The 15,010-nt window shown below is 34.4% G+C and overlaps 2 protein-coding genes across 2 annotated transcripts; both read right to left on the reverse strand.

Annotated features, from left to right (window-relative positions):
- Positions 1 to 516: 516 nt before the first annotated feature.
- On the reverse strand, positions 517 to 6,402 carry LOC135139640 (uncharacterized). The gene is made up of 10 exons (XM_064069941.1): positions 6,190 to 6,402; positions 5,972 to 6,139; positions 5,771 to 5,913; positions 5,567 to 5,721; positions 5,238 to 5,380; positions 5,100 to 5,122; positions 1,177 to 1,390; positions 963 to 1,130; positions 767 to 909; positions 517 to 712 (listed from the first exon to the last, which is right to left on the reverse strand). Exons 1-10 carry the CDS (start codon positions 6,323 to 6,325, stop codon positions 545 to 547), a joined length of 1,461 nt encoding a protein of 486 aa, XP_063926011.1. The 5' UTR covers positions 6,326 to 6,402; the 3' UTR covers positions 517 to 544.
- A 7,304-nt stretch (positions 6,403 to 13,706) lies between these two features.
- On the reverse strand, positions 13,707 to 14,612 carry LOC135139443 (glutathione S-transferase-like). The gene is made up of 4 exons (XM_064069680.1): positions 14,417 to 14,612; positions 14,198 to 14,365; positions 13,992 to 14,134; positions 13,707 to 13,938 (listed from the first exon to the last, which is right to left on the reverse strand). The coding sequence occupies exons 1-4, from the start codon at positions 14,550 to 14,552 to the stop codon at positions 13,771 to 13,773; spliced, it is 615 nt and encodes a 204-aa protein (XP_063925750.1). The 5' UTR covers positions 14,553 to 14,612; the 3' UTR covers positions 13,707 to 13,770.
- Positions 14,613 to 15,010: the final 398 nt, after the last annotated feature.

The raw sequence follows: 15,010 nt of genomic DNA on the forward strand, positions 1-15,010 counted from the left end.
TTTGATTTTTCATTTTTTTGAGGTTTCGGTCTTTCGATTTGCGACTTTTCAGATTTCGATATTTCCGGTTTTCAATTTTGTCGCTTTTCAAATTCTCGATTTCTTGATTTTTCAATTTTTCGATTTTTCAGATTTTTAAAATTTCTTGAATTTAACTTTCGACGAAGTTTTAAATATATTATCGCTATCATCAGTTACCAGTTAATCACCTTAATGTCATTTTTAAACTGGATTCATAAACCACAAGTATAGAAGTACATCAATAGGAGCTAAGAAACGACAAATTGATTTAAAAAAATCTTATGAGCCAGTATATTTCCCGAGTGTACACTAAGGAAAGTATTAGGGTTCATTGCACGAATGGCTACTTTCATATTTTCTCGACGTTTCATGACACCTACTACGAAAACATAGTATAGAGGAGAAAATAATGCATGATTCTCAAAATAAGTAGCGACTTGTCTTCCGTTAAAAATTTCATGGTAGATTTTTTTTATATAATTTATTCACAACAATTCGTTGACAAAATTTAACACATAGCACTTCAGAAATCACTCTTGGGACGAGTTTCAATCCACTTTTTGATAGCCGGAATTGCATTGACTCTCTCCTTCAAAACCGTCAAATTCGGATAATCGCTGAGATTGTTATTTCCACTCAACGCATCAAATAACGGAGAAATTGCAGCGAAATATAAGTCAGCCCATGTTAACTAACAACACAACAAAACAAAAATAGAAAATTAAAGAAAATTTCCACAACTCACCCGATTTAAAGCCAAATGACCACCATTCTTCTGAACCACTTTCTCTAGACGAGAATAGTAGTAAGGACAATGTTCCTTAATTACAGTTTGACGAAGAACTTCCTTCTTTGTTTCATCTTGTTCAAAGAAAATCGTCACGACCTCTAGATAATAATCAAAAATAAAAAAAAACACACAATTTACAGACAAAACTCACTCTGTCGTAAATCGTCTAGGGTGTCAACGATGGCATCAATTTCCAAATTTTCCCAGTCATCATCTCCCACAAGTTTGACTTTCTTGGCTAAATATCGGGCGATGGCTTTGCTTTGATTGACTTGTTTGCCGTTGTGTTCTAACAGTGGAAGAAGACCAAAAGGGGTTCCTAAAATTTTGAAATAGCAACATTTAATTGAAATTAGTGTACTTGCTCTCTCTCCACTGTGGCCAATCTTCCCATTTAATGCGAAAATCTTCAAATTCGATTCTTCCGTAGCTGAGGATAAAACGGCACGGTTCACCAAGACCACAAAAGTCGAAATATGTTAATTTGTATGTAGGAGCCATATCGGTAGAGAAAGTAGTGATGTGGAATGATCTAGTCAAATGTGCATAATAATTGTAAACAAATGTAGTGATTAATTTCTATTTATGTTTTGCACGAATAGCTTTTAATTTACACAACACAACATAAATCACGTGGTAAATAAACATAAACAGTGTGTTCATATTTATTATACAAGTGGCGCCCTCTTCGGTTCAGCTGCTGAACAAAACCTTCAAATGTCAACACATTTGTGTACAAATTTTTTAAAGCAAAATAATTACGTGGTCTCGCAGGACATTTTCTTCACAAGCTTTTCCAAGATAAAATTATGTAGTTGTTGGAAATACAAGAAAAACATCGACGAAATAAAAAAAAATGCTATTTTCGTTGTCCGCCAGTGCGTTATTTAATGCAAATTATAATAAATGGGTAGGTACACTTTGAATAACTGGTTTCCTTTTTGCTCAACGAAGAGCTGTGACCTTGTGCTATTTATAAATTTCGCGCCCACTCAATGCTGGTGTTAAATTATGTATGCGTTGTATCTGTTGTTACTCTAGTGTGGATGAAATATTATGCTTTAAAATTTTATTCGGCTGGGATTTTTATACATTTTTACTTCCCGAGCGTAAGCAAAGGAAGTATTGTAATCGAGTCCGTCGGCCGACTCTCTACTTTTACGTTTTCTCGATTTTTCATGACCCCTAGAAGACGAAGAAATAGGTCTCCCATTTCCGTCTGTCTGTCCGTCTGTCCGTCTGTCCGTCCGTCTGTCCGTCCGTCTGTCCGTCTGTCCGTCTGTTGTCCCGGATTTTTATTAGACAGATAATCTCCGAAAGTACTCGACCGATTGTTGTGAAATTTTGTACTTATATTAAGAATATCATGTAGATGGTAAAACGCTAACCAAAATTTGTCTAATCATCCCCACCACTAATGCGATGACGTCACTTCAAAATTGTACATAGTAAATGGGTTTTCAATTGTATAAAATAACATAGTCCTACACATGTAGTTTACAACTCTGAATCGACTTTTCACCCGAAACGTCCAGATTTTTGGAAAAAAAATCAAAATTATAAAACAACATTTTGAAATTTAATTTTTAATCTGCTAACCAGAATGCTTTGAAATGTTGCAGATGTTTTAAGGCTATAAAGAGCATCATAAATCTTTAGTCAAAAAATATTTGCTTATCCCCTCCAAAAACTTGATGACGTCAGCTCAAAAGTTTGTGGAATAAATCATATCTAAAATGTACAAAATATGATGAGTCTGTACTTGTGATCTATCACTCCATTCATATTTTTTGGATTTGCATATACAGGGTGACTCAAAAAAATTAATGAATGCGTAAATATATTTTATTGATTTAATCAGGAACTACAAAACCGAATGCTCTAAAATCTTGCAGATGTTTTAAGGTCATAAAGAGCATGATAAATGTTTAGTCAAAATATATTTGCTTATCCCCTCCAAAAACTTGATGACGTCAGCTCGAAAGTTTGCCGAATAAATCATATCTAAAATGTACAAAATATGATGAGCCTGTACTTGTCATTTATCACTCCATTCATATTTTTTGGATTTGCATATATAGAGTGACTCAAAAAAATTAATGAATGCGTAAATATATTTTATTGATTTAATCAGGAACTACAAAACGGAATGCTCTGACATCTTGCAGATGTTTTAAGGTTATAAAGAGCATAATAAATGTTTAGTCAAAATATATTTGCTTATCCCCTCCAAAAACTTGATGACGTCAGCTCGAAAATTTGCCGAATAAATCATATCTAAAATGTACAAAATATGATCAGTCTGTACTTGTGATCTATCACTCCATTCATATTTTTTGGATTTGCATATACAGGGTGATTCAAGAAAATAAATGAAAGCGTAAATTTATTTTACTGATTTACTCAGGAACTACAAAACCGAATGCTTCGAAATCTTGAAGATATTTTAAAATTATCATAAGCATGGTAAATTTTTGATCAAAACGTATTTGGTCGTCCCCCTAAAAAATTTATGATGTCACCACAAAATTTTGCTGAAAAAATCCCATCTAAAATGTACAAAATATGGTGAGTCTCTTCTTGTGATTTATCATTCCATTCAAATTTTTTCGATTTGCATATACAGGGTGACTCAAAAAAATTAATGAATGCGTAAATTTATTTTATTGATTTAATCAGGAACTACAAAACCGAATGCTTTGAAATCTTGCAGATGTTTTAAGGTTATAAAGAGCATAATAAATTTTTAGTCAAAATATATTTGGTTATCTTCTACAAAAAACTGATGACGTCAGCTCAAAAGTTTGCCGAATAAATCGTATCTAAAATGTACAAAATATGATGAGTCTGTACTTGTGATTTATCATTCCAATCATATTTTTGGATTTGCATATGCAGGGTGACTCAAAAAAATTAATGAAGGCGTGAATTTATTTTATCGATTTAATCAGGAATTAGAAAACCGAATGCTTTGAAATCTTGGGAATATTTTAAAGTTATTATAAGCATGGTAAACTTTTGTTCAAAATGTATTTGTTCATCCCTCCTAAAAAAATTGATGACGTCACCCTTAAATTTTGCTGAATAAATCCTATCTAAAATGCAAAAAATATGATGAGTTTGTACTTGTGATTTATCATTCCATTCATATTTTTTAGATTTTCTTAAGAGGTGGTTCAAAAAAATTAATGAAGTCAATTTATTTTATTGATTAAATTAAAGGCAACACTTATTATTAGTATTACACCCCAACCAACCCAATTTGGTAGACACAAAATTTGTTAAAGGAAAAACTCGGTTGAAACATAAGGGTAGCACGCTTATTTACATCGACTTTAACATTACAGACCTGCATTTGTTTTATGCGGTCACTTGGTTCCGCGAATGCGAAATAGACATGTTTATAATCAACCAATTGTGAATTTCACCGTCAAGAATTAAAATAAAACGCAATGTTTTATATAATAAGCGGAAGTCGAAGCAATAAAACCGATGGTCGTTTTGTTTACAGTTTCTCTGTTTGGCTCTCACGTATGCTGTTACGCTTGTCATCTTAAATTAAGAAGGTTTATACATAAACGATTTTCAGTTGCCCCTCATATTACTAGACAGCGGATTTCTGTCGGGCTACGTCACGATTATAGGGGGGGACGTGCTGGATTCCATAAATATAATTAACGATTTATTAATCAAACGGCTAAGTAAATGAGAACGGGAATTAACAGCAGAGTGCAACTAAACAACGTTATTCTAATCTCAAATAAACGAAGTGCAGTCCGCAACGGCAATGAATTCGCATCCCGTGCGAGCCGTACCGAGTTTGGCCTTGCCTAGCCCGACAGAAATCCGCTCTCTAGATATTACACACCGGCGCCGTATACGTGAGTAAATTGTTTCGTTAATTTAGTGATTATAAGAAATCAATATTCAAAACGACCCAATTCATTTTCCCGAAAATTTGGGAACACAATAATTTTATTCTTAGTATTACACTACATCTATCCCAACTGATATACGTGTCCTTGCAAAAATGTTGATGACGTCATCACAATTTTTTTTTAAATTCCCACTACAAAAATGTAATGAGAAAAAAAAACATAATAGGCATGCAGTCGTCAAGTTTCCGACAGCGAGGGAAGTACTGTCTAAACTCTTTAGACCAATTTTTTTTTATGGAAATCCTAGAACTCAGTTTGTGGTCGAACTTCCAGCCACTTTTTTATCGCCGGTATTGTTTCCACTTTTTCTCTTAAGGCTTGAAGTTTAGGGTACTTTTCGAAAATGGTACCACCAACAAACCAATCAAGTCAACTAAAAATCCTAATTACAAAAACAACCATTTACTCAATCGTAAATCGTTGATGGTCTCCATGCCAGTTCTAGATTTTGTAACCTACAAAAGTTTTCGTGTGTCAGCTGTACTGACTTTCTTTCCATTGGGTCCACCACTCCTCTGCCTTGACCCTCACATCTTCAAATTCTATCCCACCTGGCGTCAAATTAAGTAAGTTTGTAGGCAGGTGCCATTCAGGAAATACAAAAGTTTTCGCCTTGAACGTTCGAAAACAACTAAATTAAGCGGTACCAAGCGCAATGATCGCTGAGTTGTCTAGGCAATTTTTACGTTTCAGCGGGAATTCAGGTCTAAAGAGCATTGAAACGTGACGACGACAAAAAGTGGTTACATCCTGGTTTATTGTAATTAGCTAAATTAAAAGAAAACAACGCATCTATGAAACAAAAATTCTTTATTACTATGGTCGCTCTTCAATCCACTTCTTTATAGCAGGCAGTGCTTCCACTTTTTTCCTCAAGGCTTGAAGATTTGGGTACTTTTCGTAAGTATCTCCACCAACAAACTGATCAAAATTTGTCGAGAAACTAATTAAATACAAATCAGCCCAAGTCAACTAAAAAGTACAGTTGAAGAAATGTGAAATTGTAAAAATTAAAACGTACGCGACCAAGTGCCAAATATCCGTTATTTTTTTTTACAATTGCATCCAGCCTTGAAAAATAGTAAGGGACAGTTTCTTTCAAAGTTATATCTTTCAGCTTTTGCCTTTTCTCTGGATCTTGTTCCGTCTGAGGCAGTGTTCCTTCTAAAAATGTTTTAATTAATGGTAATTTTTCTAAAGTATGGGATTGTTTTTATTTTACTTAAACGCATGTCATTGATGGTGTCCACAATCGCGTCGATCTCCAAATTCTCCCAGTCATCGTTACCTGCCAAATTCACAACTTTGCCTAGATATCTACAAATAGAAATACTCTGCCCGATTATTTTACCATTGTGTTCTAAAACGGGCAAGTGCCCGAAAGGATAATCTAAAACACTTATTTAAAAATTCAGAACGTAATACAAATAAAACACTCACTGTTTTTTATTGGAGGCCAGTCTTCTTTCTTGATTCTGATTTCTTCAAAGTCTATGTTTCCGTATTTGAATAAAAATCGAGCGGCTTCGGCGACACCTCTGGTGTCAAAATAGGTGAATTTGTAAGCAGGTGCCATTGCGTTTTTAAGTTTATCTAGAGAGGTCGAGAACTACTGCAACTGTGACCTTGTTTGCCGGTTTTTATTTTAATCTAGCGTATTTGCTTTGTAATGTTTCAACAGCTGTGATAAGATTAGGAACATCCTAGATTGTGAATGCGAAAAGTTGAAAATTTTTTCGAAACATAATTCCAAATTTATATGAATGAGAAGATATGAGAGGTAAATAATAACTTAAGAAAAACCATTCCGCATTTACTGATATGTGTTATAACAATGTAACTGTAGAAGGAAATGCACACATTACTCGATTGTCATACCAGAAAATGAGATGCATTTTTTGTAGAGATTATTATTTTACCATTATAAGTACAAACGAGCCGTGAAATAACTAACGAGATTAGTGGCGATTTAGCTGCCTAGTGAACACAATGATTCACCATACACGGATTTATCAACTCGTGACGATATCGTAATACGTATGACGGATTGTTAATAAAATGGTCTTATACTAATTACACTTGTGGGTAAAAATGGTGTGGTTTTAATTAATTTAGTGCAGATTTGCTCTTTGGTTGACAAGTTAACAAACAAAATGTAACGTATCAGTTTTAAAATACATGCTTTTCTTCGTTTTTTTTTTGGCGCTAAATTTAATTTTAAATCGGGACACCACAACAATAAATGTATACTTTACTCGTGCGCATACCAGAGAAAGAATCCACAATTGAATTCTCCCAGTCATCATTGCCTGTCAGTTCCAAAATGGGTCTTTGATATCTTCAAAGTCTATGTTTCTGTATTTGAAAAAAAAAAAAAAAAATCGAAAGCTTGGCATATTTTTTGTATTTTTCTGAATTAGTTATGTAATGTGTCAACAGATTTGTTTACCGGTGCAGTTTTAGGGCAGATGCTTGATAAGATTGGGAAAATCCCAGATTACGAATCGAACATACTCATAAAAAGTAGATGTGCAAGGTAATGGGGAAGTATCTAGAACTTATTTATGGGCTGATTTGTCTTTTTGAACCAGTCCGAAAAAAAATTATTTCATTTAAAAGTATATAAAATTTGAATTCGGACACCGGTGTATCGATTTTGAAGCAATGTGTAAAAACCTCGGGGACCCCTCGTGTTTTGTTTTTGAAGTAGTTTGAAATAATCTCTGGGAACTTTCGGTGTATTTATTAGAATATCGGGGACCCTCTGTGGATCTTGTTTTTAAAGTAATTTGAAACAGTCTCGGAGAACTGATGTCTTGTTTTTTAAATAATTTTGGTGAATCTCAAGGACCGTTTGTGTTTTGTTTTGGTATAGTTTGAAATAATCTCGAAGTCCCGTGATCTGTGATGTCATGTATTTGAAGTAATTTGAAAAAATCTCGGACGTCTTTTTGAGTGTTATTTTGAAGCAATTTATTAGAATTTCGGGGACCCTTGTATTTTATTTTTTTCAAGTAGGTTGATGAATCTCGCGGACTCTCTGTGGGTATCGTTTTTGAAGTAATTTGAAAGAATTTCAGGGACTCCATGTGTTTTGTTTTTGAAGTAATGTGAAAGGATCTTGAGGTATTCTTGTATTTTATTTTTTAAGTAATTTGAAAAAATCCCCACGGACCGTTTGTGTTTTGTTTTTGAAATAGTTTGAAAGAATCTGGGGATCCCCTATCTTGTTTTTGAGGCAATTTGCAAGAATCTCGGGGACTCTTTGTATTTTGTTATTGAAATAATTTGAAAGAATCTCGGACACCCTCTATGGGTCTTGTTTTTTGTTTTTGAAGTAGTTTGAAAGAATCTCGGGGACTTCTTGTACTTTGTTTTCTAAGAAGTTTTAAAGAATCTCGAGGGTTTTGTTTTAGAGTAGTTTGAAATAATCCCGAAGTCCCGTGATCTGTGATGACTTATATTTGAAGTAATTTGGAAGAATCTTGGAGCTTTTTCGATGTTTTTTGACGAAATTTATTAGAATTTCGGGAACCCCTTGTATTTTATTTTTGAAGTAGCTTGATGAATATCGTTGGCCCATTATAGGTCTCATTTTTGAAGTACTTTGAAAGAATCTCAGGGATTCCGTGTGTTTTGTTTTTAAAATACATATTTTGAAAGAATCTCGCATATCTCTTGTTTTGTTTTTGAAGTAGTTTGAAAGAATCTCACGGACCCTTAGGAGGTCTTGTTTTTGAAGTAATTTGAAAGAATGTTGGGTTTCTACCCCTTGTGTTTTCTTTTCGAAATAGTTTCAAAGAATCTCGGGGAATTTTTATGGGCCGTATTTTTGAAGTAATTTGAAACAATCTCTGGAACTCTTTATGTTTTGTTTTTGAAGTAGTTTGAAAGAATCTCGGGCACCCCCTGGCGGTTTAGGTTTTGAAGTAATTTGAGGCTTGGAGGCCCCTTGTGTGTTGTTTTTAAAGTATTTCGAAAGGATGTCAGGATCACTTGTCCTGTTTTTGAAATAATTTGAAGGATCTTGGGGACATCTTGTATTTCCGTTTTGAAATAGTTTGAAAGAATCTCGGAAACTTTTATGTTTTGTTCTTGAAGAAGTTTTAAAGAATCTCGAGGGTTTTGTTTTAGAAGTAATTACAGAGAAGCTCATCCACCCTTTGTGTTTTGTTTTAGAGTAGTTTGAAATAATCTCGGAGTCCCGTGATCTGTGAGGTCTTGAGATTTTTACGTGTTTCTTGAAGAAGGTTATTAGAATTTCGATGACCCCTTGTATTTTATTTTTGAAGTAGGTTGATGAATCTCGCAGCGCCCTAGTGTGTCTCTTTTTTGAAGTAATTTGAAAGAATCTCAGGGACACCATGAGTTTTGTTTTTAAAGTACATAGTTTGAAAGAATCTCGGGCACCACATGGAGGGCTTGTTTTTGAAGTAATTTGACAGAATATCGGGGTCCCATCCCTTGTGTTTTGTTCTTGAAGTAGTTTCAAAGAATCTCGGGGAATCCTTGTGGGTCTTATTTTTGAAGTAAGTAAAAAGTACCTCTGAGATCCCTTGTTTTGTTTTTGAAATAATTTGAAAGAAGCTTAGCCATCTCTTGTGTTTTAGAGAAGTTTGAAATAATCTCGAAGTCCCGTGATCTGTGTATTTGAAAGAATCTCGGAGATCTTTCTGTCTTTTTTTTTTTCGGGGACCCCTTGTATTTTATTTTTGAAGTAGATTGATGAATCTCGCGGACCTCTTTATGGGTCTCAGTTTTGAAGTAATTTGAAAGAATCTTGGGGATCTCGTGTTTTGTTTTTAAAGTACTTTCAAAGAATGTCGGGCACCCCCTGTAGGTCTTGTTTTTGAAGTAACTTGAAAGAATCTCGGGGACACTTGTGTTTTGTTTATGAAGTAGTTTAAAAGGATCTCTCGAACCCCCAGGAGGTCTTGTTTTTGAAGTAATTTGAAAGAATGTCGGGGTCCTTGTGTTTTCTTTTCGAAGTACGAGTAGTTTCAAAGAATCTCGGGGAATTCTTGTGGGCCGTATTTTTGAAGTAATTTGCAAGAATCTCTGATACTCCTTGTGTTTTGTTTTTTAAGTATTTCGAAAGAGGTCTGTGAGGTCTTATATTTGAAGTAATCTGAAAGTATCTCGGAGATTTTTACGTGTTTTTTGAAGAAGCTTATTAGAATTTCGAGGACCCCTTGTATTTTATTTTTGTAAATAGGTTGATGAATCTCGCGGACCCCTACTGAGTCTCATTTTTGAAGTAATTTGAAAGAATCTCAGGCACCATCTGTGGGTCTTATTTTTGAAGTAATTTGACAGAATGTCGGGGGTTCCACCCCTTTTATTTTGTTTTTGAAGTAGTTTGAAAGAATCTCAGGGAACCCGTAGGTCTTATTTTTGAAGTAATTAAAAAGTATCTCTAGGATCCCTTGTCTTGTTTTTGAAATAATTAGAAACGATCTCGGGGGCCTCTTGTATTTTATTTTTGAAGTAGGTTGATGAATCTTGCGGACCCCTTGTGGGTCTTATTTTTAAAGTAATTTGAAAGAATCTCAGAGACTCCATGCGTTTTGTTTTTAAAGTACATAGTTTGAAAGAATCTCAAGGATCTCTTGTTTTGTTTTTGAAGTAGTTTGAAAGAATCTCGGACAACCCCTTGTGGTTTGTTTGTTTTTAAAGTATTTCGAATGTCAGGATCACTTGTCTTCTTTTTGAAATAAGTTGAAAGGATCTCGGGGACCTCTTGTATTTTGTTTTTGAAAGAGTTTGAAAGAATTTCGGGCTCCCTTTGTGTTTTGTTCTTGATGAAGTTTTAAAGAATCTCGAAGGTTTTGTTTTCTTAGAAGTAATTTCAAAGAATCTCATCGACCCCTTGTGTTTTGTTTTAGAGTAGTTTGAAATAATCTCGAAGTCCCGTGATCTGTAGAGTCTTGTATTTGAAGTAATCTGAAAGAATCTCGGAGATTTATACGTGTTTTTTGAAAAAGTTTATTAGAATTTCGATGACCCTTTGTATTTTATTTTTGAAGTAGGTTGATGAATCTCGCGAACCCCTAGTGTGTCTCATTTTTGAAGTAATTTGAAAGAATATCAGAGACTCCATGAGTTTTGTTTTTAAAGTACATAGTTTGAAAGAATCTCGGGCACCACCTGTAGCTTTTGTTTTTGAAGTAATTTGAAAGAATCTAGGGGACCCATTGTGTTTTGTTACTCAAGTAGTTTGAAAGAATCTCTGGAATCACTTGTGTTTTGTTTTTGAAGTAATTTGTAAGAATCTCGGAGTTCCTCTATATTGTTTTTGAAGCAATTTGAAAGATTCTCGGGGACTTCTTGTACTTTGTTTTTAGAAATAGAGTCAAAGGACCCCTTGTGTTTTGTTCTTTAAGAAGTTTGAACGAATCTCGAGCGTTTTGTTTTTGAAGTAATTAGAAAGAATCTCGGGGGCCCCTTGAATTTTTTTCTCGAAGAAGTTTTAAACAATCTCTAGGGTTTTGTTTTTGAAGTAATTTGAGAGAATCTCATCGACTTCTTGTGTTTTGTTTTGGACTAGTTTGAAATAAGCTCGAAGTCTCGTGATCTGTCATGTCTTGTATTTGAACTAATTTGGAAGAATCTCGGAGATCTTTCTATGTTTTTTGACGACATTTTTTAGAATTTTGGGGACCCCTTGTATTTTATTTTTCAAGTAGTTTGATGAATCTCGCGTAGCCCTTGTGGGTCTTATTTTGGAAGTAATTTGGAAAAATCTCAGGAACTCCATCTGTTTTGTTTTTAAAGTACGTAGTTTCAAAGAATATCAGGAATCTGTTGTTTTGTTTTTCAAGTAGGTTGAAAGAATCTCGGGAAACCATTGCGGGTCTTATCTTTGAAGTAATTTGAAAAAAATTCTGGACTCCTTGTGTTTTGTTTTTGAGGAAATTTGAAAGAATCTCGGGGACTCCGTGTACTTTGTTTTTGAAAATAGTTTCAAACAACCCCTTGGGTTTTGTTCTTGAAAAAGTTTTAAAGAATCTCGAGGGTTTTGTTTTTGAAATAATTTGAAAGAATCTCATCGACCTCTTGTGTTTTGTTTTAGGGTAGTTTGAAATATACTCTAAGTCCCGTGATCTGTGATGTTTTGCATTTCAAGTAATTTGAAAGAATCTCAGAGGTTTTTCTGTGTTTTTTTGAAGAAATTTATTAGAATTTCGGGGACCCTTTGTATTTTATTTTTGAAGTAGGTTGATGAATCTCCTGGACTTCTTGAGGGTCTCATTTTTGAAGTAATTTGAAAGAATGTCAGGGACTCCATGTGTTTTGTTTTTAAAGTACGTAGTTTGAAAGAATTTCGGATATCTCTTGTTATGTTTTTGAAGTAATTTGAAAGAATCTCGGGGACCCCTTGTGTTTTGTTTTTGGTCTAGTTAGAAAGAATCTCGAGATCCCTTGTTTTGTTCTCGAAGTAATTTGAAAAGATTTTAGGGACCCCTTGTATTTTGTTCTTGAAGTAATTTGAATGAATCTAGGGGATCTCTTGACTTGTTGTTGAAACAATTTAAAAAAAATCCCAGGAACATCTTGTGTTCTATTTTTGAAATAGTTTGAAAGAATCTCAGGGTTCCCCTGTCTTGTTTTTGAGTCAATTTGAAAGAATCTCGGGGACTCCTTGTATTTGGTTTTTAAAATAGTTTGAGAAAATCTCAGGGACTCCTTGTACTTTGTTTTGAAAATAGATTCAAAGGATCTGGTTTTCTGTTTTAGAGTAGCTTGAAATATTCTCGAAGTCCCGTGATCTGTGATGTCTTGTATTTGAAGTAATTTGAAAGAATCTCGGATATCTTTCTGTGTTTTTTTTGTTTAAATTTATTAGAATTTCGGGGATCCCTTGTATTTAATTTTTGAAGTAGGATGATGAATCTTAGGGACTCCATGTGTTTTGTTCTTAAAGTACATAGTTTGAAAAAATCTCTGGGACTTCTTGTTTTGTTTTTGAAGTAATTTGAAAGAATCTCATCAACCCCTTGTTTTTTGTTTTTGAAGCAATTTGAAAGAATCTCGGGGACTCCTTGTATTTCGTTAGTGAAACTGTTTGAAAGAACCTCGGGGATCCCTTGTATTTTATTCTTGAAGTAGTTTGAAAAATCTCGGGACCTCCACCGGGCAGGTATGAGTTAACTCGAAAAATCATATAGAAGTGGTTATTTGTTTACGAAATTTTTGAAATGGGTAAAGTACGAATTGAGACCTTATAATATTTTAAAACCAAAAATCAAACACCTATTTGTTAAAAAAATGAAATTTAAGCGATTTACATGATTCGAGTTTAGTCGTGACGTCACAGGTGCAACCGACCGATTCGGTTAAACTTCTAATTCCTAGATTTGTAAGGTGACACTTTATTTAATTATTCGTTGTCATGTAGTTAATTGCACAATTTTTTATCAATAAATTATCTACTTATAAAGCCCATTTCGTGTAGTTGTTAGTGTTACACAAAAATAACTATAATTATGTATTTAAATATTTTTGTGACATCTTGTTGGAGACACAAATTTAAATTTAGTAGTTCGTTTATACGAAAAAGTATGTCTCCACCATAAAAATAAAATTAAAGAACAATGTATTTTTGCTGAAACTTTCCACTAATTGTCTCTTTTGTGGAAAGTTTTTGTTTCTCTTTGTTGGCAATCGTATAATCACAATTAGACCATTCATTCGTAAAACAAACACAGCAGCTATAAAACAAAAAATATCTATATTTGTTCCAGACCAATATGTTAATGCGAATTAGGCTGCTTATTATGACTGGTTCTCATTTTGATGAGTGAAGAATGTGACCTTGTGTATACAATTTTTTTACCACTCCTCTCAGTGTTAAGTTACGCAAGAGCTGTCTGTTGCACTAGCGTGGGTGAACCAATTATTATTTTAACTTTGTATTTCGCCAACTCATGCTCATGTGTAAACTGAAACCCTTCAACTTTTTACGAATTTGTTTAATTGGAAATGCAAAAATTTTTATCAAAAGTGTATACAATACAAAAATTAAAATTCAGTCTTGGGTCGAGCTTCCATCCACTTCTTGATAGCGGGCAGTGCTTCCACTTTCTCTCTCAAGGCTTTTAGAGTCGGGTATTTGTCAAACGTGTTACTACCGACAAACTGATCAAAACCGGTTCCTCCACTGGTAAAGTACATATCGGCCCAAGTTAACTGCAAACCACAATTCAAAAAAAGCTCACTCATAAAACACAAAGATAACTTACGTGACCAAGGACCAAATAGCCTTTATTTTTCTGCGCTTGTGCTTCCAAACGTTGAAGATAATACGGAATAGTTTCATTGAGAAGGGTCTCTCTCAACTTCTTTTTTTTCTCAGCGTCTTGTTCCCAGTGAGCTGCTGATATTTCTGACATAAAAACAAATAAAATGAACACCTTTTGCACAAAAAAATAAAAAAAATGCATATTACTCTGGCGCAAGTCATTAATGGTGTCCACAGTCGCATCGATCTCCAAATTTTCCCAGTCGTCGTTTCCTGTCAGTTTCACAACTTTGGCCAAATATCTACAAATGGAAATGCTTTGCCCAATTTGCTTGCCATTGTGTTCCAAAACGGGCAACTGCCCGAAAGGAGTTTCTACAATGAAAATTAAGAAACACCGAGTGTTTAAAAAAAAATTAGACTTACTTTCCTTCAGTTGGGGCCAATCGTCCCTTTTCACCCTTACATCCTCGAACTCCACCTCCCCGTATTTAAACAAGAATCTAGCGGCTTCGGCAACGCCTCTGCCATCGAAATAGGTGAGCTTGTAAGCAGGTGCCATTGCAGGAAACACGAACGCGACTCGGAGGTTCAAGAGCAACTGCAGGCCGAGTCGATGTTCGAGGCTATATACTTACCTACCGTATTATTATCTACACTTCGTAACGTTTTGAGGGTTTTGTTTGGCGGCTGACTTCAGATAAAAAGTCATGTTTTGAAAGTCATTATGTGTTGACTTGGAGTACGTGTTTGATAAGATTAGGGGGATTCTAGATTGTTCTAAATCTTTGAGATTAAAATCTTATTGGAGATGTTTTTGTTTGTATGAGTAATGTTGTAATTTGGTAAGGGTCATTTACGAGTGGCCCTGGTTTGTGGATTGGTTGCAAGTGTGCTAGATCATGACGAAAAATCTAGAACTTATTTCACACGTGAGTGCAAACATGAGTAATGAAATGAGTGTTGAAAAGTTACAAAACATGACTTGAAGAATTACAGAGTTCTTGGAAGATTTCTGTT

This window comes from Zophobas morio, unplaced genomic scaffold, assembly GCF_036711695.1.
Source record: "Zophobas morio isolate AGI-343-1 ecotype UQ-CSIRO unplaced genomic scaffold, CSIRO_AGI_Zmor_V1 ptg000031l, whole genome shotgun sequence".
In the NCBI taxonomy this organism is placed as follows: Eukaryota; Metazoa; Arthropoda; class Insecta; order Coleoptera; family Tenebrionidae; genus Zophobas; species Zophobas morio.

Coding starts and splice junctions, on each gene's coding strand:
- LOC135139640 (XM_064069941.1), bottom strand. CDS start 6,325: ATGGCACCTGCTTACAAATTCACCTATTTTGACACCAGAGGTGTCGCC. Junction 5,914..5,971: donor CATCAATGACATGCGTTTAA/GTAAAATAAAAA, acceptor AAACATTTTTAG/AAGGAACACTGCCTCAGACG. Junction 5,381..5,566: donor TGGATTGAAGAGCGACCATA/GTAATAAAGAAT, acceptor CGCTTAATTTAG/TTGTTTTCGAACGTTCAAGG.
- LOC135139443 (XM_064069680.1), bottom strand. CDS start 14,552: ATGGCACCTGCTTACAAGCTCACCTATTTCGATGGCAGAGGCGTTGCC. Junction 14,135..14,197: donor CATTAATGACTTGCGCCAGA/GTAATATGCATT, acceptor TTTTTATGTCAG/AAATATCAGCAGCTCACTGG. Junction 13,939..13,991: donor GCTATTTGGTCCTTGGTCAC/GTAAGTTATCTT, acceptor TGTGGTTTGCAG/TTAACTTGGGCCGATATGTA.